We start from the raw sequence: 23,661 nt of genomic DNA, 5'->3' as shown, positions 1-23,661 counted from the left end.
TTCCTTTGTACAGAGGATTGAACCTTGGGTGCTCAACCACTGAGCAAAATCCGAATCCCTACACTGTATTTTATTTAGAGACAGGGACTCACTGAGTTGCTTAGTACCTCACTTTTTCTGAGGCTGACTTTGAACTTGAGATCTTTCTGTCTCAGCCCTGCAAGCAACTGGGATTTATGCGCGTGCCACTGTGCCCAACTTTAGTTTTGATTTTGAGACTGGGCCTTGCTAAGTTGCTTAGGGCCTTGTTAAGTTGCTGAGGTTGGCTTTAAACTCTCACTCTTCCTGTTGCAGCCTCCCAAATTACTGGGATTACAAATGTGTTCCACTGCACCCAGCTACATTTTTTTAAAAAACAGGAATTACACACAGAGTTTGTTTCAATCAGGTAGATTCCAGGGCTCAAGTTCCAGAGAGTCTAATTCAATGCACAATTTGTTTTTTTTTTTGGGGGGGGGGGACACTACTGGGGACTGATCCCAATGATGCTCTACCACTGAGCTACATTGCCCAGCCCTTTAAAAAAATTTGCTTTTTAAAAAATTCTAGATAAGAGTTTCACCAAGACTGGCCTCAAACTTGCCATTCTCCTGCCTAAGCCTCCCAAGTTGCTGGGACTACAGGGGTGAGAAAACTCCTCCCTCACCTGCTATACCTCAGTACACACAAACTTCGAGATTTATTCACATTTTATCGCTGAGTAGTATTTCATTGGATGAGTATAGCTCGTTATCTACTCCATTCTCATAGTGATGAACATCTGGGGTATTTGCAATTTTTGTTGATAACAAAGTTGTTATGAACATTTCTGTAGATTTTTTTTTTCTCTGTGTGTGTGTATGCTTTCATTTCTCCTGGATAAATACCAGATGTGAGATTGCTGGTTATAGGACAGATACACGTTTTGATTTACATGAAAAGGATAGGAATATAATTTTGGCATTGAGAAAGTAATAGTTTTAGAACAGCCACTTCTTTTTCTCAAAGCATTCTTTGCTAGTAAAGATAGCAAAGAATGTGTTATAATACTATAACCAACCATTCATCAATGGACCACTCCCCAATCGAGTTTTGGGACCTTGGAAGATCTCTCTGCATACAGCCAACAGGGATGAAAGCCATGTGGTAAATGTACTTTGTGCCACACATTCAATATGAAATCCTCTGAAAAATTTTTGCCTTTAGGATTCTTTCATTATGACCAAACCTAGAAGGGGGAGATTCCTGAATGACAGACTTAAAAGTCATTTCTGACAAAGAGATCATTACTAGAAAAGGTTTGATGGGTGAAGGCTGGGTGAGGCTGGCGACTATACTGGGAAAATCACATTTAGATTCAAGCAGTGGTCTCCAAGTTCATGGGCCTTGAGTCTTGCAAAATTGCTTCCCTGGTCAGCCTCTAGGTTATCTTCAGTAGCTTTTAAAATCAACTGCTACTTCTCTACCACCTTTCAGCAGGTAAAGAGGCTCTGCTTAATGGAAAACAGAAATATCAGAAAGGAACTCTTTCATGGTCCTGTCAGAAACACCCATCTCTTTGTATCCATTTTGTCCTCATTCTCTCCAGTCAAAATGAAACAAATAAACAAACAAAAACCCCCAAAAATATCCCTTTAAAGCTCTATCTACTACATCTTCTCTTCCCCATACCTTCTCCTTTATACTGGTTACTATGGTTTGAAAATCCCCTCCAAAATTCATTGAAACTAATTGCCACTACAACATTATTAAGACCTCAGACCTTTAAGAGGTAAGCAGGACGTGAAGGCTCCATTCTCATGAGTAGATTAATGCTCTTAACACGGCTGCAGATATTAAGGATCAGGGCAGATTTTGTCTGTTGAGTGCTCCCTAACCCTATCTATCTCCCCGTTACAATGCAGTAGGAATGTGCTCTTAGAATTCCCAGTCTCCTGTGAAGCTTATTTCCTCCTTTTCACCGGGGCAACCAAGGTTTTTCATACAGACACTGCACAAACAGGTTTAAAATGGATGGTTAGGCAGAATTCTCAGGGTGCAGACAACGGTCACCTAAAGCTTGTAGCTTGGAATGTAGGATGACTCACTAGATTGGGAAACGTTAACTTTCTGCTGTGTGCAGGTCATTTGTAAAATGCTTCCTTGTGAAATGAAGTTGTGAAAAGTCAGTAATATGCAACAAGTACTAGAACAAGTGGGGAAAAACAGTGGTGCCGCGCAAGCAACCGGGCGCTCACAGCACCGCCGCGCACCACTCAAGGGGAGCGCATCCGCTGCACCCGCCAGGGGCCCTTCCGGCGGAACCCGTTCCTCTGCACCAAAGCGGCCTCAGTTTCCGAGTCGGGGGTGAAGATAGGGTGGAAGGTGAGAGGAAGAGCCCAGCGGCTCCTGGCCAATGGCAGCTCTTGAACTTACACCTCAAGACGTCAGAGCGGCTGTGGAAACGGATGTCACACAGCTGGCTCGGAAGTGTCTCCTCCCTCCTCAGAAGAGGCTAGAGCCCGGCGGCCCCGGAGAAACCTTGGGCGACCGGAGGGAGAAGCGCACCAGACCCGGGAGCTCTGCACCCTCGCGGGTCAGCTCCCCCGGAGCAGGGCCTTCCTGGCTGCAGTCCCAAGAAACTAGCCCGGGGCTGGTGTCTCCGCCCCGAGCGCGCCCTCGCGGCCAGCTCCGCCCCCTCCTGGAGCGGGCCGCGCGCTCCTGCGGTTCTGAGCTGTGTCGCGGGCGCGCGCCGCCGGCGGAGCCGCAGTTAAAATGGTCCGAGCGGGACTCGGCGTTGCCCCTGCCGCGGCGCTGACTGACTGAGCCGGCTGGTCGGGTGCGGACTGGTTGCATAGCAGGCAGACTCGCTCGCTCACTCGGCTCCCTAAAGCTCGCGCCCATCGTTCTCCCGGATTCCCGGGGCAAAGCATGTAGCCCTCCTCGGGCACCCGGGCCGCCCGCAGCTGACGCCCACCCCACCGTCGCGTGTGTGCCCGTGTGTGCGCCGGGCGGGCGACCCCGCTGCGGGCCGGAGGCCCAGCCAGCGAGCAGCCTGCCCCACTGCTGGGAGCCCGCCTCTCTGGGCCGCCCTCCCTCCCCGTCCCCGTCCCCGTCCCCGTCCCCGTCCCCCTCCTTGGGGCCTTCTATATGGGCCACCTTCTCTCGAAGGAGCCGCGTAACCGCCCGAGCCAGAAGAGGCCTCGCTGTTGCAGCTGGTGTCGCCGGCGGCGCCCTCTCCTCAGGCTGCCTCGCCGGACCCCGGCCAAGGCGCCCCCACAGCCGGCGGCGCCCCGGAGCCGGGACTGCTTCTTCCGCGGGCCCTGCATGCTCTGCTTCATCGTGCACAGCCCCGGCGCGCCCGCCCCCGCCGGCCCAGAGGAGGAGCCGCCGCTCTCGCCGCCACGGGACGGGGCCTACGCCGCCGCCTCCTCTCAGCACCTGGCACGGCGCTACGCGGCCCTGGCCGCCGAGGACTGCGCCGCTGCTGCCCGCCGCTTCCTGCTGTCCTCGGCTGCCGCTGCTGCCGCCGCCGCCGCCTCGGCTTCGTCTCCCGCCTCCTGCTGCAAAGAGCTGGGGCTGGCCGCGGCCGCCGCCTGGGAGCAGCAGGGCCGGAGCCTCTTCCTGGCCAGCGTGGGGCCCGTGCGCTTCCTGGGGCCGCCCGCCGCCGTGCAGCTCTTCCGGGGTCCGACGCCGGCCGAGCCCCCCACGCCCCCCGAAATGGTGTGCAAACGGAAGGGGGCCGGGGTCCCCGCCTGTACCCCCTGCAAGCAGCCCCGCTGCGGCGGCGGGGGCTGCGGTGGCGGTGGCGGCGGCGGCGGGGGAGGGCCTGCGGGAGGAGGCGCCTCGCCGCCGCGGCCCCCCGACGCCGGCTACTGCCAGGAGCAGCCCCCGCAACCGCTCTGTCCCCCGCCCTCCACTCCCACTTCCGAAAGTGCCCCCATCGAGGCCGGCGGGGACGCTGTCCGAGCAGGGGGTACCGCCCCCTCGTCCGCCCAGCAGCAGCATGAATGCGGCGACGCGGATTGTCAGGAGCCCCCAGAAAACCCCTGCGACTGTCACAGGGAGCCGCCCCCCGAAACCCCAGACATCAACCAGCTGCCGCCGTCCATCCTGCTTAAGGTGGGTCTGGGCGAGAGGCGCAGGGATGCTCACTTTCCCCCAACTCAGGCCCCCGCCTCCGAGGTTTTCTCTCTCCTCCCCCTGTGCTCAGAGGAGGGGGTTCCCTGACAGCCGGGGGACGTCCCAAGGGGAGACTGGGAAGCCAGTAGGGCCAATGCTTATGGCCTAGATTTTGAAGTGGAAAAACTTAGGAGTCTGCTGAATGCCTTTTTAATAGCTTAGGTCTGTTACCCTCAATTCCTGGTTCATCTGTTATTAGAGTCCACAGCCCACTGCTTTAGAAACTAGTAGTACATTTTCTGGGAAAAAGATTTATTTTAATCACGAGCAATTTATGTTTGATGGTTAAAGGCTTCACATGTTTGTATTTGAAAATCTTCAAACCGCATTTTCAGGTCTAATAGTTGCTAGTTAATGTCAATGTTATTGGGCATTACCACTGTCAGCTATACACATACATACACACACGCATATGTATATATAATTTATTCCTCCAATTTATGCTGTGAGACAAATGCTGTTAATCCTCATTTTGTACAAGAAAAAAAACTTGAGTTTTTTCAATTCTTGGGTCAGAAAGCTTACAGTAATGAATCAGGCAGAATTGGTCTTTACTCTGGTGGAGCTAATAATAGTTAATTGGGGGACTGGGGCTCAGCTCAGTGGCAGAGTGCTTGTCTAGCACATGTGAGGCCCTGAGTTCGATCCTTAGCACCACATAAAAATAAGTAGAATAAAGGCATTCGGTCTATCTATTAACTATAAAAAATAGTTAATTGGGGCTTGAAGTGTTTGTACAAGGTCACATACATAAAGGGAGATCTGAGTCTTGAACTAGGGAATTTATGCCTTACTAACCCCTTTTGTTTTGTTTATGTTATGTTATATTATCTTCCTAAACTTCAATCCTTACACAAAAGCATACAGATTACCAGAAGGTAAGGACAGATTATTGTTGTGGAGTGGGGGCTGGTAGAGTGGGTGAGTGGAGGATTGAGTGCCCTATGGGAACTTTGTGTGTCTTTTAATTACTAAGTAAATTTTGCAGTTTTGTCACTGCCAGTGACAAACATTAGTTATGTGATAGTTTGTATTAAGCTGTTACAAACTAATTTTTAATTTTTTCTTTGTTTTCTCTCTTGGTCCCAAATCTTTTCTTTCTGGAGCTTAATAAATATAAAGTCTCCATTTTCAATGTGGATGATATTTAAGACTAGCCAAAAATAACCTTGATAAGAGTTCTACTATTTTTGTTACTGAAGTAACTCATGAATTAAAATTGTTACTGTCACCAGTATCAGACTGTTTGCATATTTATAATTCTGTGTATTTGGACATGTTTTACTGGGATATTAATGATCTTGTGAATAATACAGCAAAAGAGAGGGAAAGTTTACTTTTCCTTGTGCCAAAATATGATGATTTTAACTATTAAGGAGGTAAATTTTTTTGTAGGATTATTTGCTTACTCTGTGTAGGCATAGAGTGTGTTTTAGGATAGAGGGAACTTTCTCAAGTCCTTTAAATCATTCTGTGACAGGGACAAATAAAATATCAACAAGTATTTGGTATTAAAGTCTCGTTACTGTCTTATTTGGCAAGTAAGACTTTAAAAACAAACCAGAAGAAAAATCAGGTATTTTCCTGTTTCTACCTAAAACATCATTTCATGAAGTAAAGAACATTTTAATAATAATAAAAAAATCTAGGAAGGATTCGGTCTTGTAGTAATGAGCAACCCTTATAGAAAAATTTATTTTATCTGCTACATTGTTCTTTTTCATATTTTTGTTCTGGATTGTTGAAAACCATTTAAAGGACATTTAGGAATTACCCATGGACTTGTTTGTTGTGTTGGAGTATTTGGGCACATTATGTAGATTTCTATTATTTGTGTTGAAGCTTGAATAAAGAGTCTCCGATTTTCACGGTCCTATTGGTATCCAGCAGGAATTGAGTTAGACTGTCTGAGGTGAATTGAAATAGAGATATTTTTCAGCCAACTCAAGTAGAACTCTTGAGTGCAGAGACTCTGTGCATGCATCTCTTTTTCATTGTTCTAGTAGCACTCAGTAAATATCAATGAATGAATAAATAATCAGGTGTTCAGACCCTGGCCTGAAACTTCTAGTGAATATGCCACACCACTAAAGAAGGTTCTAAGGAATGTTCATGTTTGACTTGAGTTACTGTTGTTTGAGCCACAGGATAGCCTTGTGATGGTGAAAAGGTTTGACTCTACTTTTGATGAGGGCTGGAGGCTTTTTGATCTGGAGGAGACAAGACTTGTGGAGCTTTGGTAGTTCCTCCCCACCCCCCAGCATTTGAAGGGTCATTGCATTGAGATCCATCATCTGCATTGGAAAATGTTATTACAAAGTATGTCCTACTCCCCTGATAATAGGTCTGTAGCTTTTATAATTGCATTTCTTCATCTTTTGTATTAGCAAATTATGATAGTTGTTTAAAAACGAGGAGCAGGGGAAGAATTTGAGTAGGAATTGTGACTTAGGGATTTTTTTGGGGGGAAAGTTATCACATACTTGCCCATTTTTAAAATATGAATAGAAAGAGAAAAATTAAATTCTTTGTTGTTTCATAGGCTGATTTTGGCTTAAGATCAATAAGGCATTTCATTTTTATATAAGTAATATTCTTTGTTTTAAAATATTCAAATAATTCAGGTAAAGCCTAATTTGCTTTTTTTCACCCCTGTGTTCCTGTTTAGTTTTCTCAACAGAGGTAACTTAACCATAGTGAACAATTTAAGTTGTTTGGTAATCCTGCATGGTTAAGTACATTAGTCACTAGCTACATGTATTTAAATTTAAAGTAGTTAAATAAGATTTTAAATTTAGTTTCTTAGTTATAATAGCCACATTTTAGAAATCTGTAAGTCATGTGGTTAGTGGCTACTGTACTGGACTGTGCAGATAGAACTGTTCTATTATTGCAGAAAGTGCTATGTAAACCTTCATAGCTTTCTTTTTGTGAGTGGCATCAAAATGTACATATTCTGTAACTTTCATTTTTTATTAATGTTAACACGTAGTTTCCTTCATTCTTTTTAACTGCTGCTTCGTGTCACGTAGTATTATACCATATTTCTCTATGAACGGATGTTTCCAATTTTTTTGCAATTAAGAAAATGCTTATATGTGTTTTCTACACACATGTGGTCATATTCTTCTAGGGTGCATTTCAAGAAATGGACTTTCAGAATTGGAGTTTGTACTTGGAATTTTAGAAAGTCTAACAATGAGCGCTGTCATAAAATGGAATGAAATTTTTCTGGAAATTGTAAGCCTTACTGGAAATCATAATTATGCAACTTCAGAATAGGAAGAGATTTTTGAGATCATCTTGTCACTCCCCCCCTCCCCCCCTTCAATGGATGAAGAAACAGCCACAGATAAGTGAAATAGCTTACTCCAAGACATTTTAGTGAATGGCAGGCCCTGGACTAGATGCTGGCACAAGGTTTCCAGGTGTAGAGATGTTTTCAACATATTCTTTCCAAGGGCCTAAATACTCTCTCAGGAATTTATGAAAGGGATTCCAGAATTGTGGGGGAATTATACCAGACAACTTTAAATCACTGATTCATTGGCTAATTTTATAATTGGGTCTATAGGGTTGAGTTGTGGTCTTTAAATATAAGAAATGTGGGAAGCAGAGAATGGCTCATCAAAAGTCAGAGAGCATTTTTCTTAAAGTACTTAAACCTGTTAAAATTGATCTTTGGTTTCTGGTTGTTTTGGATCAAATAGGCTATCTTTAGTCTTTGCTACTTGTTGGCTTCATAACTTTAAGCAACTCAGTCTACTAAAATCACTATTAGATTTTTATATGGTAGAACCACTATTACAACAATTTTGTTTACAGTTACAATCTGAGCAATTGGGTATCTTGAAATTGGCTTTAAATATTAGACGCTGTGTGGTTTATGTATAGATTATTTTGCTGTTAGTCAACTAAATGGGAGACCCAAAATATATAAACCACAATCAGAAACAATCTCAATGCATTCACCTCTGATAGTGCCAATAGATAATAAATTTTTGTGGATTTATTACTGACAGGAGACTATAGTGGTCAAGGCAGAGTTCTATGAGAGAAATGTGCATTGGAGGAAAGCATATGTACCTGATCAGTTTTTTCTAGATGTGAAAACAGGGATGAAAGCACATGGAAATGAGAGTCAAAGAAGAAGAGTAATATTTCTTTAAACCTTTATGAGTGTACATTACTAGTGAACAGGAGGGAAGAATTAAGTTATATATACCATTTCATGAATGCCTTATTTAAGGGTCCAGTTACCAGATTACCTTTCAAACAGATGAGATGGTTTTAGTGCTAAAATTCAGTCTTTAGCAAGTCAGGTTTACAAGCTTTTTTTTTTTTTTTTTTTTTTTTTTTTTTTGCTGAAGAATGTCAAGTGTTCTTGATCAAGTTAATCAGGCTACCAAAAAGTGAGATTTGTTTACTTCTCATTTAAGATTTTTGTCAGTTTGGGTGCCTTAAAATGAGTTGCTGACACGAGGTAATCTTGAATGCGTTGTCAACTTTGGGGTTCTAAGTTATGTGACTGATAGGGAAAGAGAAGAGGCTAAAGGAAGGAAAATAATGATTTATTTCACTTCGTTTTAAAAAGTTGCTTATCTTTGGCTACATATTTTATACTTATCACTCATGTATTAAATTCCTTTTCTTATGTAAATCCATGTGGATTTAGTCATTGATGTGTGAGTTATAACAGTCATACTTTTACAAAAGGCAATATTCAAAGAAGGTAATAGGCAAAATCAGACATTTTTCAAGCAAGGAGCTGCTAAGTTTCAATGACTATTCCCCACATATTATTTGTTAAGGGAAAAATTAGCCCTTTAAGGCCATATAATCCTTTAACCTTAAATAAAGGATCTTACCTGCAGAAATCTTCTCTTATTTGTAACACGAGGAGGATGAGCATAAAAATATTCTTAAGAGTGGGAATTGGAGCTATGGCTGATGAAGAGCTTAGTGAATCCTTGCCATTAAAAACAAATATAATACTGGAAAAATTGCTCAAAGCTTTTCAGATTTTAGAAGTCCACTAAAAGTAGACAAAAAAATGGGGAGTCATGTATTTTTAGGAAAACAGAAGCTGTTAAAGCTTCTGGCAAGACTTAGTGGAAGTCTATGGCATTCTTGCATGGTATCCCTACTGTGACCTCCTGCCATCACACTTTTGGCACGAACTATAGTTTGGAATACTAGTAGCTTTGCTGCCAAAGGTCTGACTAGGTTTGGGACAATAAATCATAACCTGTATTTGCCAACTGAAAGTGGTGTACTTGTTAGGAAAATAAGGAAAAATTACACATATGCTAGTCTGAGATTGTGGTGCATGTTGGGATAAGTGGGAGTCTAGCTGTAAATTAAACAAACAGACCTTGGAAATGAGAGGACCATGAAGATTATAATCTCTTAATGCATTCTGGTTTATTATAAAAACGCCCAGGTGTATGGGGGTGTACGTGGTGGGTAAGGACTGAGGTGTCTTAACAGAAAGCAAAGGTCAAGGCAATATAAGAAATGGCCAAGTGGATTGCAAGTTTGAGCCTAGCCTTGGTAACTTGTGAAACTTTGTTCAAAATAAAAATAATAAAGAGGGCTGGGGATGTAACTCAATGGTAAAGTGGTCCTGGATTCAATCCCTAGTAAGTACAAAAAAAAAAAAAAAAAGGCGAGGGGTGTCAAATCTTGAATATGCCTTTTCTGTAACCCACACACAGAAGAGCAGGCTGGAGATATTGGAGCACACCTTTGCCATATAATGAGCGGAAAATCAAGCAATTCAGACATACGACTTCTTTAGGAAGCCAGGCTAAAAAATAAGAAAACATGAACAGAAATATCCTCACTTTAGATAATGTAGATTCCATAGTGTAAGGCCAGGCAGGTTTAAAATAGAAGGGCTCAGAAAAACAATATTTTACAAATACTACAATATTTAAAATGTCAATTTTTTTTTTTGGTGCCCGAGATTGAACCCAGGAGTATTTAACCACTGAACACATCCTTAGCCCTTTTTATTTTTTGAGACAGGGCCTTGCTAAGGCTGGCTTTGAACCCTCACTCTCTTGCTTTAGCCCCCTGAGCCGCTGGGATTATAGGCATGTGTCACTGTGCCTGGGCAAAAATGTCTTAATTTTTAAAAATTAATTATTTGTCTTAATTAGTTATATATGATAGTAGAATGCATTTATGCACTTTGATATATCATACATAGATGGGATATAATTTCTCATTTTTCTCAGTGTACATATTGCAGAATCATATTGGTCATGTAGTCATGTATATACATAAAGTAATAATGTCCATTTCATTCTACTATCCTTCCTATCCCCATGTCTCCTCCCCTCCCCGCCCCTCCCTTCCCTTTACTTCCTCTACCTAATCTAAGATAACTCTATTCTTCTCAAGTGCCTCCCCCAATCCATTGTGAATTAGTGTCTGCATATTAGAGAAAACATTTGGCCTTTGGTTTTTTGGGATTGACTTATTTTGCTTAGCATGATATTTTCCAGCTCCATCCATTTACTAGCAAATGCCATAATTTCATTCTTCAAAGCTGGGTAATGTTCCATTGAATATATATCCATTCATCTATTGAAGAACACCTAGGTTGGCTCCATGGTTTAGTTATTATGAATTGAGCTGCTATCAAAAAAAATTTCTAATTTTTAACAAAAAATTTTTAGATATGTGGAAAGACAGAAAAATGTGATCATACTGAGGGGGGGGGGAAGCAGCTAATGGAAACTGACTCTGAGTGGGCCCAGATTTAAAGAGTTCAAATGGCTACTATAAACATGTTAAAAGAATGAGGAAACATTATTCAAAAAATTATGAGAATATGGTGACATTGATCCAACAAATGGGAAGTCTCTGTAAAGAAATGGAAGCTATAAATATATTTTTATTTTTTTCATAAATGGAAGTGCTTTCTTAACTTTACTGTCAGATTTTCCATTGTTATTGTATAAAAATACTTAATAGCTCTAAAATTTATTTTTGTATTTATTCTTCTTTAGGATTTTCCATATATAAGATGATGACATACGTGAAATAGAGAACGTTCTAATTCTTACTTTTAAATCTAGGTACCTTTTGTTTCTTGTCCTTGCTTACTTAATAGCATTATTGAGACTTTCCAGTACAATGTAGCATAGTGATAGCATACATCTTTGTCTTGTTTCTGATCTCAGAGTAAAAACTTTTAGTCTTTTACCATTAAGTATGATGTTAGTGTAGATCATATTTTTCAGGTTGAGGAAGTGATCTTTTATGTCTGGGTTTTGCTGTGTTTGAATCAAGAAAGAGTATTATATTTTGTTGAAGGCTTTGTCCTGTACTAGTTGAAGTGATCAATTTTTTTGTTCTTGTTTTTTAAAACTTTCATTTTGTTAATATGGTGTGTTACATGGATTATTTTTTTCTCTACCCATGGATCACCCTCAACCATGGTATATATAGTTCTTCTTTTACTCCGTTGCAGGGATTTAGTTTGCTAATATTTTACTGAAGATTTTTGCGTCTACGTTCATAAAGGATATTGGTCTATAGTTTCTTGTGATTTTTTTGGTGTAGCTTTGGTGTCAGGATAATTCTGACCTTATAGAATATTAGGAAGCATTCTGTAATCTTAATTTTTAGAAGAATTTAAGATGGATTGGTCTTAATTCTTTTTTAAACCTATTACAGTGAGGTCCTCTAGTCCTTATAACCTTATAGCTCTCTTAATAGGTAGCAGTAGTCAGGTGAGAGTTCATAGGCTGTGCCAAGCAGGCAGGCTCTATAGAAATGAGTAAAATTTTGCCTTTTGGGCTTTTTTTGAAAATGATTATACATGTAAAAATTTGAGTTTAGCACAAGTGGGCTTGTGAGTCTCAGTCTGCAGTGAATAAATAACCTAGGGGTAATACACAAGGTCATCTTTGGCTCATTTATATAACACTAATGACTGTTTTAATCTTCTGTTGAATCCCTGTAACACATTTTTAGTTATTGTATGTTTCAATTCCAGAATTTTTATGGATTTATTCTCATAATTTCTACTGCTTAAAGTATTTTTTATTTAATGAGACATCTCTATGGTTTTCTCATGGTTTTCTTTCTTTATTTATTTGCATTGTTGGGGGTTGCATACAAGAAAAGAGCTGTACCACTGAACTGCATTCCCAGCCCTCCTTTAGTTCTTTGCACATGGTTTCCTTTAGCTCTTTGAGCATATCTTAATTGTTTATTTAACTTTGTCTCAGAAGTCCAATATCTGGGCTTCCTCCTGGGTAGTTTCTGATAATTTCTTTTTTTCATGTGGATGGGTCATGCTTTCTTGTTCTTTGAATGTCTCTCATGTGTATATGTATACACACACACATGAATTTGTATATATGTACAAATATGAATGTATGTACGTACATACAACTATAATACATTTTGTTATACATTTTATATTTTATATGTATTTTAAACTGGACAGTGCGAAGTTGTAACATGGCAGTTCAGGTGTAAACCTTTCATTAGCTCCTAAAATTTTTAATCAATCTTGACAGTTTTTGAAAATTTATTCTTTTTTTTTTTTTGTGAAGGAACAGATTTTTGGAATTCCCTCTTCTGCTGTTTTCACTGATATCCTCTCACACTTTTGAATAACCCATTCATGCATTCCTATAATCCCAGTGACTTGGGCTGAGGCAGGAGGTTGCAAGTTTGAGATCAGCCTCAGTATTTTAGCAAGATCCGGTCTCAAAATAAAAAATGAACAGGGCTGAGGATGTAGCTCAGTGAAAAAGTACCTAGAGGTTCATCCCAAGTACTAAAAACAAAAAAAAAAAAACACTCATCAAGGAAGATTTCACAAGGAAAATTAGAAAATATTTTGAACTGAATGAAAGTGAAAAACATTAACATTTATGAGATGCAAACTAAAGTGGTGGTTAAAAGGAATTTATAACTCCAAGTGTACATGTTATAAAGAAGGGGTCACAAAGTATAGCCCTGAGGTGCCAAATCTGCCAATTTTTGTAAATAGTTTTTTTGGGGCATTCAGCTATGCAAAAATGAGTGTGCAGGGCTATGTTCCAGTAAAACTTAAGACTAGGGAAATAAAGTTTCTCTCAGATACAGCCACCTAGGCTGTTTTGTAGTTTTGCATCACTGAGGCTGCTTTCAAGGTGGTGAGAAAAAAGTAATGAATCCTTGTATACTTTTTCGATCACAGAGTATCCTTTCTTAGTTCACTTGTCCAGAAATATAGCTTTACCTTTAAGGTTTAAGGTTCCTTCACAGCAGCCACATTGCACTCTGTTACTGAGGAAACATTTGGGATATGACCAGTAGAGAGAAAAGGGAAACAATAAAAAAGGCAGACTCTTCTCACTTTTTGTCTTGCAGAGGCATCATTCTCCTGGTCTAGAAAGATGGTGTTTTCTCTGAATTTTGTTGGATATGCCTGTAGTATAGTTCTACACATGGGCTACATGCAGTAGGGAATAAAAGGAAAAACCAAACTCAGGAACCTTATTCCTCTGATTGGTCATTCCTCATATTTTTGCTTCCCTCTGCAGTCTATTATTAACTTTTTAGAATCCTGAGGTAGTAGTTTTTAATATGTTGCAGTCCAGAAGTTTTACTTCAGAGTAGTACAGGTAAGATTTTCTTGTAGGCTTATTCCATTTTTGCTGGTGTTGGAGGCACATTCATTAGGTGATTCTTAAATATATTCTCTACATCTCACTAGATCATTTTGGGAGAAAATACTTATGAAGAGAAGGCCTTTGTTTTTCCAAGGCTTAATCAATATTTAAACATAATAGATATTTTAGCTTAGCTGTGTACAACTTTTTTTTTTTATTTTTAAAAACTGAATTCATTTTTATTTTTATTTTTTTTTGAATTTTTTTAATATTTATTTTTTAGTTTTCGGTGGACACAACATCTTTATTTCATTTTTATGTGGTGCTGAGGATCCAACCCAGGGCTTCGCGCATGCCAGGCGAGCACACTACCACTTGAGCCACATCCCCAGCCCTATTTTTATTTTATTTTTTAATTTAATTTTTATTTTTTTTATTGTTGGTTGTTCAAAACATTACATAGTTCTTGATATATCATATTTCACACTTTGATTCAAGTGGGTTATGAACTCCCATTTTTACCCCATATACAGATTGCAGAATCACATCAGTTACACTTCCATTGATTTACATATTGCCATACTAGTGTCTGTTGTATTCTGCTGCCTTTCCTATCCTCTACTATCCCCCCTCCCCTCCCATCCCCTCTTCTCTCTCTACCCCCTCTACTGTAATTCATTTCTCCCTCTTGTATTATTTTTCCCTTTCCCCTCACTTCCTCTTGTATGTAATTTTGTATAACCCTGAGGGTCTCCTTCCATTTCCATGCAATTTCCCTTCTCTCTCGCTTTCCCTCCCCCCTCTCATCCCTGTTTAATGTTAATCTTCTTCTCATGCTCTTCGTCCCTACTCTGTTCTTAGTTACTCTCCTTATATCAAAGAAGACATTTGGCATTTGTTTTTTAGGGATTGGCTAGCTTCACTTAGCATAATCTGCTCTAATGCCATCCATTTCCCTCCAAATTCTATGATTTTGTCATTTTTTAATGCAGAGTAATACTCCATTGTGTATAAATGCCACATTTTTTTTATCCATTCGTCTATTGAAGGGCATCTACGTTGGTTCCACAGTCTTGCTATTGTGAATTGTGCTGCTATGAACATCGATGTAGCAGTGTCCCTGTAGCATGCTCTTATTAGGTCTTTAGGGAATAGACCGAGAAGGGGAATAGCTGGGTCAAATGGTGGTTCCATTCCCAGCCTTCCAAGAAATCTCCATACTACTTTCCAAATTGGCTGCACCAATTTGCAGTCCCACCAACAATGTACAAGTGTACCCTTTTCCCCACATCCTCGCCAGCACTTGTTGTTTGACTTCCTAATGGCTGCCAATCTTCCTGGAGTGAGATGGTATCTTAGGGTGGTTTTGATTTGCATTTCTCTGACTGCTAGAGATGGTGAGCATTTTTTCATGTACTTGTTGATTGATTGTATGTCCTCCTCTGAGAAGTGTCTGTTCAAGTCCTTGGCCCATTAGTTGATTGGGTTATTTGTTATCTTATTGTCTAATTTTTTGAGTTCTTTGTATACTCTGGATATTAGGGCTCTATCTGAAGTGTGTGGAGTAAAGATTTGTTCCCAGGATGTAGGCTCCCTGTTTATCTCTCTTATTGTTTCTTTTGCTGAGAAAAAACTTTTTAGTTTGAGTAAGTCCCATTTGTTGATTCTAGTTGTTAACTCTTGTGCTATGGGTGTCCTATTGAGGAATTTGGAGCCCGACCCCACAGTATGTAGATCGTAGCCAACTTTTTCTTCTATCAGACACCATGTCTCTGATTTGATATCATGCTCCTTGATCCATTTTGAGTTAACTTTTGTGCATGGTGAGAGAAAGGGATTCAGTTTCATTTTGTTGCATATGGATTTCCAGTTTTCCAAGCACCATTTGTTGAAGATGCTATCCTTCCTCCATTGCATGCTTTTAGCCCCTTTATCAAATATAAGATAGTTGTAGTTTTGTGGATTGGTTTCTGTGTCCTCTATTCTGTACCATTGGTCCACCCCCCTGTTTTGGTACCAGTACCATGCTGTTTTTGTTACTATTGCTCTGTAGTATAGTTTGAAGTCTGGTATCGCTATACCGCCTGATTCACACTTCCTGCTAAGCATTGTTTTTGCTATTCTGGGTCTTTTATTTTTCCATATGAATTTCATGATTGCTTTCTCTATTTCTACAAGAAAAGCCATTGGGATTTTGATTGGCATTGCATTAAACCTATAGAGAACTTTTGGTAATATCGCCATTTTGATGATGTTAGTTCTGCCTATCCATGAACAGGGTATATTTTTCCATCTTCTAAGATCTTTTTCTATTTCTCTCTTTAGGGTTCTGTAGTTTTCATTGTATAAGTCTTTCACCTCTTTTGTTAGGTTGATTCCCAAGTATTTTATTTTTTTTGAGGATATTGTGATTAGAGTGGTTGTCCTCATTTCCATTTCAGAGGATTTGTTGCTGATATACAGGAATGCCTTTGATTTATGCGTGTTGATTTTATAACCTGCCACTTTGCTGAATTCATTTATTAGCTCTAATAGTTTCTTTGTAGACCCTTTTGGGTCTGCTAGGTATAGAATCATGTCATCTGCATATAGTGATAATTTAAGTTCTTCTTTTCCTATTTTTATGCCTTTAATTTCTTTCGTCTATCTAATTGCTCTGGCCAGTGTTTCGAGAACTATGTTGAACAGAAGTGGTGAGAGAGGGCATCCCTGTCTTGTTCCAGATTTTAGAGGGAATGCCTTCAATTTTTCTCCATTCAGAATGATGGTAGCCTGAGGCTTAGCATAGATTGCTTTTACAATGTTGAGGTATGTTCCTGTTATCCCTATTTTTTCTAGAGTTTTGAACATAAAGGGATGCTGTACTTTGTCGAATGCTTTTTCTACAGCTCTCGAGATGATCACATGGTTCTTATTTTTAAGTCTATTGATGTGGTGAATAACATTTATTGATTTCGGTATATTGAACCAGCCTTGCATCCCAGGGATGAATCCTACTTGATCATTGTGCACAGTTTTTTTGATATGTTTTTGAATCCGATTCGCCAGAATTTTATTGAGGATTTTTGCATCTAGATTCATTAGAGATATTGGTCTGTAGTTTTCTTTCTTTGAAGTGTCTTTGTCTGGTTTAGGAATCAGGGTGATGTTGGCCTCGTAGAATGAATTTTGAAGTTCTCCCTCTTTTTCTATTTCCTGAAATAGCTTGAAAAGTATTGGTATTAGTTCCTCTTTAAAGATTTTGTAAAACTCTGCTGTATACCCATCCGGTCCTGGGCTTTTCTTAGTAGGTAGTCTTTTGATTGTTTCTTCTATTTCCTCAATTGATATTGGTCTGTTTAGGTTGTCTATATTCTCCTGACTCAATCTGGGCAGATCGTATGACTTAAGAAATTTATTGATGCCTTCACTATCTTCTATTTTATTGGAGTAAAAGGATTCAAAATAATTTCTGATTATCTTCTGTATTTCTGAAGTGTCTGTTGTGATATTGCCTTTTTCATCCCGTATGCTAGTAATTTGAGTTCTCTCTCTTCTTCTCTTCGTTAGCATGGCTATGGGTCTGTCGATTTTATTTATTTTTTCAAAGAACCAACTTTTAGTTTTGTCAATTTTTTCAATTGTTTCTTTTGTTTTGATTTCATTAATTTCAGCTCTGATTTTAATTATTTCTTGCCTTCTATTTCTTTTGCTGTTGTTTTGCTCTTCTTTTTCTAGGATTTTGAGATGAAGTATGAGATCATTTATTTGTTGGTTTTTTCTTTTTTTAAGGAATGAACTCCAAGCAATGAATTTTCCTCTTAGATCTGCTTTCAATGTGTCCCATAGATTCCGATATGTTGTGTCTGTGTTTTCATTTATCTCTAAGAATTTTTAAATTTTTTCCTTGATGTCTTCTATAACCCATTGATCATTCAGTAACCTATTGTTCATTCTCCAAGTGATGCATGATTTTTCCTTCCTTCTTTTATCGTTGATTTTCAGTTTCATTCTATTATGATCAGATAAGATGCATGGTATTATCTCTACTCCTTTATATTGTCTAAGAGTTGCCCTGTGACATAATATATGATCTATTTTTGAGAAAGATCCATGTGCTGCTGAGAAAAAAGTGTAACTGCTTGATGTTGGGTGGTATATTCTATATATGTCAATTAAGTCTAGGTTATTAATTGTGTTATTGAGTTCTATAGTTTTCTTATTCAACTTTTGTTTGGAAGATCTGTCCAGTTGTGAGAGAGGTGTGTTGAAGTCTCCCATGATTATTGTATGGTGGTCTATTAGACTTTTGAACTTGAGAAGAGTTTGCTTGATGAACATAGCTGCACCATTGTTTGGGGCATATATATTTATGATTGTTACGTCTTGTTGGTGTATGGTTCCCTTGAGCAGTATGTAGTGTCCCTCTTTATCCCTTTTGATTAACTTTGGCTTGAAATCTATTTTATTAGATATGAGTATGGACACTCCTGCTTGTTTCCGCAGTCCATATGAGTGATATGATTTTTCCCAACCTTTCACCTTCAGTCTGTGTATGTCTTTTCCTATCAAATGCATCTCCTGTAGGCAGCATATTGTTGGTTCTTGTTTTGTGATCCATTCTACTAGCCTGTGTATCTTAATTGGTGAGTTTAAGCCATTAACATTTGGGGTTATTATTGAGATATGGGTTGTTCTTCCAGCCATATTTGTTTATTTATGTTACTAAACATGGTTTGTTTTCCTCTTTGATTATTTTTCCCCCTTTACTGTCCTACCTCCCACTGTTGGTTTTCATTGTTATTTTCCATTTCCTCTTCCTGTAATGTTTTGCCGAGGATGTTTTCAAGAGATGGTTTTCTAGCTGCAAATTCTTTTAACTTTTGTTTATCGTGGAAGGTTTTAATTTCGTCTTCCATCCTGAAGCTTAGTTTTGCTGGATACACGATTCTTGGTTGGAACCCATTTTCTTTCAGTGTTTGAAATATTTTATTCCAGGATCTTCTAGGTTTCAGAGTCTGTGTTGAAAGATCAGCTGTTATCCTGATTGGTTTACACCTAAATGTAATCTGCTTCCTTTCTCTTGTAGCTTTTAAAATTCTCTCCTTATTCTGTATGTTGGGCATCTTCATTATAATGTGTCTAGGTGTGGATCTCATGATTTTGCACATTTGGCGTCCTGTAGGCTTCTAGGATTTGGGATTCTGTCTCATTCTTCAAATCTGGGAAGTTTTCTCGTATAATTTCATTGAATAGATTGCTCATTCCTTTGGTTTGGACCTCTATACCTTCCTGTATCCCAATGACTCTTAAATTTGGTCTATTTATGTTATCCCATATTTCTTGGATGTTCTGTTCATGGTTTCTTAACAGTCTTGCTGAGCTGTCTATGTTCTTTTCAAGTTGAAATACTTTGTCTTCATTGTCTGATGTTCTATCTTCTAAGTGTTCTACTCTGCTGGTAGTATTCTCAATGGAGTTTTTAAGTTGGTTTATTGCTTCCTGCATTTCTAGAATTTCTGTTTGTTTGTTTTTTATAACCTCTATCTCCCAATATAGTTGATCTTTTGCTTCTTGGATTTGTTTATGTAATTCATTGTCAAAGTGATCTTTCATTGTCAGATTTTGCTGTCTAATGTCTTCCTTGAGACTCCAGATCATCTGAAGCATGTATATCCTGAATTCTTTATCTGACATTCCATCTCCTGCAGCTATTACCTCTTCTAAAGTTGAGTTGACCTGCATTGCTTGTGGTCCTTTCTTTCCTTGTCTTTTCATACTGGTCGCGTTTCTTTCTGCTTGGTGAAACTGTTGTGTGTTTGAAATTTTCCCCCTGTATATTTATATTGCTCTTGTATCGTTGAAAAGTCTCCCTTGCAGGGGCGGGTGGCGGCTGTGCTCTTCCTCCAATTGGGGTGATCTGTCTACCATGCTGGTGGGCCGCTGGGTCTGTTCTGCTGGTCCGTCACTGGTCTCCCTACCTTGCAGGCGTGTGCGGCGGCTCTTCTCTGCCCTTACTCCAATTGGGGTGACGTGTCTACCACGCCGGTGGGTCGCTGGGCCTGTTCCGGGCGCGAGAGGCGGCTCTGCTCTGCCCCTACTCCAATTGGGTGACGTGACTACCACGCTGGCGCGCCGCTGGGCCTGTTCCGGGCACGGGCGGCGGCTCTGCTCTGCCCCTACTCCAATTTGGGTGACGTGACTACCACGCCAGCGGGCCTTTGGGCCTGTTCCGGGCGCGGGCGGTGGCTCTGTTCTGCCCCTACTCCAAATGGGATGATGTGTCTGCCACGCCGGCAGGCCGCTGGGCCTGTTCCGCCAGTTGGTCACAGGCCTGCCTACCTTGTGGGCGCGGGTGGTGGCTCTGCTCTGCCCCTACTCCAATTGGGGTGTCGTGACTACCACGCTGGCAGGTCGCTGGGCCTGTTCCGGGCGCGGGAGAAGGCTCTGCTCGGCCCCTACTCCACATGGGGTGACGTGACAGCCATGCTGGCGGGTCGCTGGCCCTTTTCCGGGTGTGGGCGGTGGCTCTGCTCTGCCCCTACTCCAATTGGGGTGATGTGACTACCACGCCGGCAGGTCGCTGGGCCTTTTCCGCGCGTGGGCGGCGGCTCTGCTCTGCCCCTCTGGCCTGATGACAAAGTGAGAGAGACTCGGGTATATGTGACTCACTTTCTTTACCAGGAGACCAACCTGTGTACAACTTTTGATTGTACAGAGGTAAGTCATGTAGGCCATGGTTATGATAGAAATTATTTACTACATATGTTGTTCCAGACACTTTTCCAGAAATTTTTTCTATACTCTTTAATTTCACAATAACCCTACTCTGTAAATGCCTTATTTTTCCTATCTTAAAGATAGAGGTGGTGGCTCAGTGGCAGAGCGCTTGCCTCGCACATGTTAGGGACTGGGTTTGATCCTTAGCACCACAAAAATAAACAAAATAGAGATATTGTGTCCATATATAACTAAAAAATATTAAAAAAAGAAAATTGAGGCACAGAGAGGTTAGATAATTTACCCAAGGTTATATAAATAGGTTTGGATCATGGCTTTCCCCATCTACTAATATAAGGCAATATATTAAGAGTCTATGTTCTCTTTAAAATTTTTACTTAATATTGTGGGAATTTTCATATATAAACCAAAGCAAAGAATGGTATATTGGATCCCCAGTTGTTCTTTACCCAGTTTAACTTCTTTTTTGTTTTATGTTTTGCCAACATTTTTTGTTTTCAATAAAGAATCTAAAAGCATATTCTGGGTATATCATTTCAGCCATAAACACTAAAGTATCTGAAGTTATAATAGCTTTTTAAAGAGAATATAGCCATTTTAATATAACTACAATCTAAAAAGTGAAAAGTAATTTTTTTACATCATCTAATATCTACTTTATGTTCAGTTTTATCTGATTGTCCAGATATATCTTGTTATAGTTGGTTCTATTCAGTGTTTCTCCATCCACACAGTTGATACACTTTTTTTTTTGTTTTTTGTGTTCAGTCCTGGGGATTGCACCCAGGAGCAGTCTATGGCCAGTCCTTTTTATTTTCAATTTGAAGGCAGGGTCTTGCTAAGTTGCTTCAGCTGACTTCAAACTTGAGATCTTCGTATCTTGGCTTCCCAAGTAGCAGGGATTACAGATATGCACCACCTTGCCCAGCCATATATCTCTTGATTTTCATAAATCTGTATTGGTTGTAACCCTGACTGACTATAACAGTAACTGTAATTGTAGTAATTTTAAAATTTTTGTTTAAAGTAGTTTTTTAATTTTAGGATAATTTTGTTTTATTTTGTATATTGAGTGAATAACATCATGTTTGATACGGAATAATTTTAGATTTATAAAAAGAGTATAAATATAAAAAAGTGTACAGAGAGTTCCCCTGTACTCCTTACCCAGTTTATTTCCCCTAATTTTTTTTTAATCTTACATTATTTCTATACAGTTGCCAAAACTATGAAACCAGCACTGCTATATGACTATTAAACTTGTCTTTATTTGGATTTTATCAGTGTTTCCATTGATGTCCTTTTCTGTCCCAGGATCCAATTCAGGACTGCATTAGTTGTTATTTTTCCTTAATGTTTGAACTATTTAGTTTCTCAGATAAAAACTTCTCATGACCTGGAAGTTTTTGAGGAGTCCTTATCAGGTATTTTGTAGTGTGTCTCATATATGATGTGTATATTTCTCTTAGGATTAGGTTCATGTTGACTTTCCATATACCCAGTGAGATAACATAGAAGTTGTGTGTGTGTGTGTTTATGATTTGCTTTTGTTTTTCTTTTCATATATTAAAAATTTATGTAGTTTCAAGGTCAAACTAGAAAACTTCTAAGTAATCTTATTTTCATATATCTGCCCTTTTTCTCTAAAAATAAGCATTTTTTTTATTAGTTTATGGTTTATCTTTCCAAAAGACAATAAGCAAACACAGAATCATGCATATCTTGGTACATATATGCTAGTATCCCCCTGTTCTCTTTTGCCCTTACACAGAAGATAACAGTTTATGTACATGCGTCCTCACTAGGGCAATCTTTAACAATGACTTTTCCAATAATGGCCACTGGTATTAAAGATGGTTTTCTGTTTTAAACATTTAAGCTATTTTTTTCTAACTTAATAAAGGTCTTTTTCTAAGCCTTGAAAATGTTTAGTACTTATATTGTTCCTTTTTTATTCACAGATATTTTCCAATTTGTCCCTGGATGAACGTTGCCTTTCTGCATCACTGGTTTGCAAGTACTGGCGTGATCTTTGTTTAGATTTCCAGTTTTGGAAGCAACTGGATCTTAGTAGTCGTCAGCAGGTATGAATCTAATTTTAAGAAACTTAAGAAATGATCTGACCCACCCACTTTAAAAAATCTTTATTCTTCTTCAAAAATCTCTTCCATGTTGTTTTTCAGGATCATTTAATGATTGTAACCTAAAATTGTGTGCTTTCTTAATTTTTCTTTTAATTCAAGTTAAAGCTATGTTCTCATGATGAATAAGATTGCTTTTGGTGTAGATTGGCCATTGGGGGGTTGCCTTTTTTTTTTTTTTTTTTTTTTTTTGCAGTCCTCGGGATTGAACCCAGGGCCTCACACATGCTGGGCAAGCATTCAGTCACTGAGCAATGTCCCAGTTCTTTTCAAAAATTTTATTTTGAGACAGGGTCTCTCCCAGTTGTCTAGGCTGACCTCAGATTTGGAATCCTCCTGCCTCAGGCTTCCAAGTATCTGGGAGAATAGGTGTGTGTCACCACCCTCAGCTTCTGTTGCTTTTTAATTTTCTTATTCTTCTTCATTTTTTCATTACTTTTTTAACATTAGCAAACTTTTCCTTTTTTGGGTGAAGTTATATCACAAATATTATTTTAATAGTAGAAAAGAATAGCAAACATTTTTATAGACTGCCTTTGTACCATGTACTATTCTGAGGGCTCTTTCTTTTTCTTTTTTCATTTGGGATCAAAAATAGGGTCTTATGCATGCTAGGCAAGTACTCTGTCACTTAGCTACCTCCTCAGTCCTTTTTAATTTTATTTTGAAACAAGAATCTTGCTAAATTGCCCCTGCTGGCCTCAAATTTGTCTTAGTCTCTCCAAGTAGCAGTGATTACAGGGGTGTGCCATCAAGCCTGGCTGAGAGCTTTTATGTATACAATTCATTTATTTAGCTCAGTAATCCCATGAGGAGATACTTGTATTTCCCCTGCATTATGAATGAAGAAATGGAAGTAAAATGGGCTAAGATAACTTTTTAAAACTTTTCTTTTGATAGATTTTTCTAACCCTCCCTATTGCCCAACTGTTTAATATATTTATATCAACTCAGGACCAGCCAAATGTAAAAGATGTGTAGACAAATTATGGAGTATACCATCCTCCCAGCACTTCAGTGTGTTCACCAACTTGGAG

At 39.6% G+C, this 23,661-nt stretch overlaps 1 protein-coding gene across 1 annotated transcript in view; it reads left to right on the top strand.

Annotated features, from left to right (window-relative positions):
• The first annotated feature begins 3,053 nt into the window (after window positions 1–3,053).
• Window positions 3,054–23,661, top strand: part of Fbxl17 (F-box and leucine rich repeat protein 17) — a 516,653-nt gene continuing 496,045 nt past the window's right edge. Inside the window, exons 1-2 of the mRNA XM_026391318.2 lie at window positions 3,054–4,080; window positions 22,445–22,567. Coding sequence (XP_026247103.1) covers window positions 3,109–4,080; window positions 22,445–22,567 — 1,095 coding nt within the window. The 5' untranslated portion in view covers window positions 3,054–3,108. The remainder of the gene's footprint in view (window positions 4,081–22,444; window positions 22,568–23,661) is intronic.

This window comes from Urocitellus parryii, chromosome 1 (assembly GCF_045843805.1).
Source record: "Urocitellus parryii isolate mUroPar1 chromosome 1, mUroPar1.hap1, whole genome shotgun sequence".
NCBI classification, from domain to species: Eukaryota; Metazoa; Chordata; class Mammalia; order Rodentia; family Sciuridae; genus Urocitellus; species Urocitellus parryii.
Note: the sequence above shows the minus strand (reverse complement) of the source record. Positions and strands in the feature narration are given on the sequence as shown.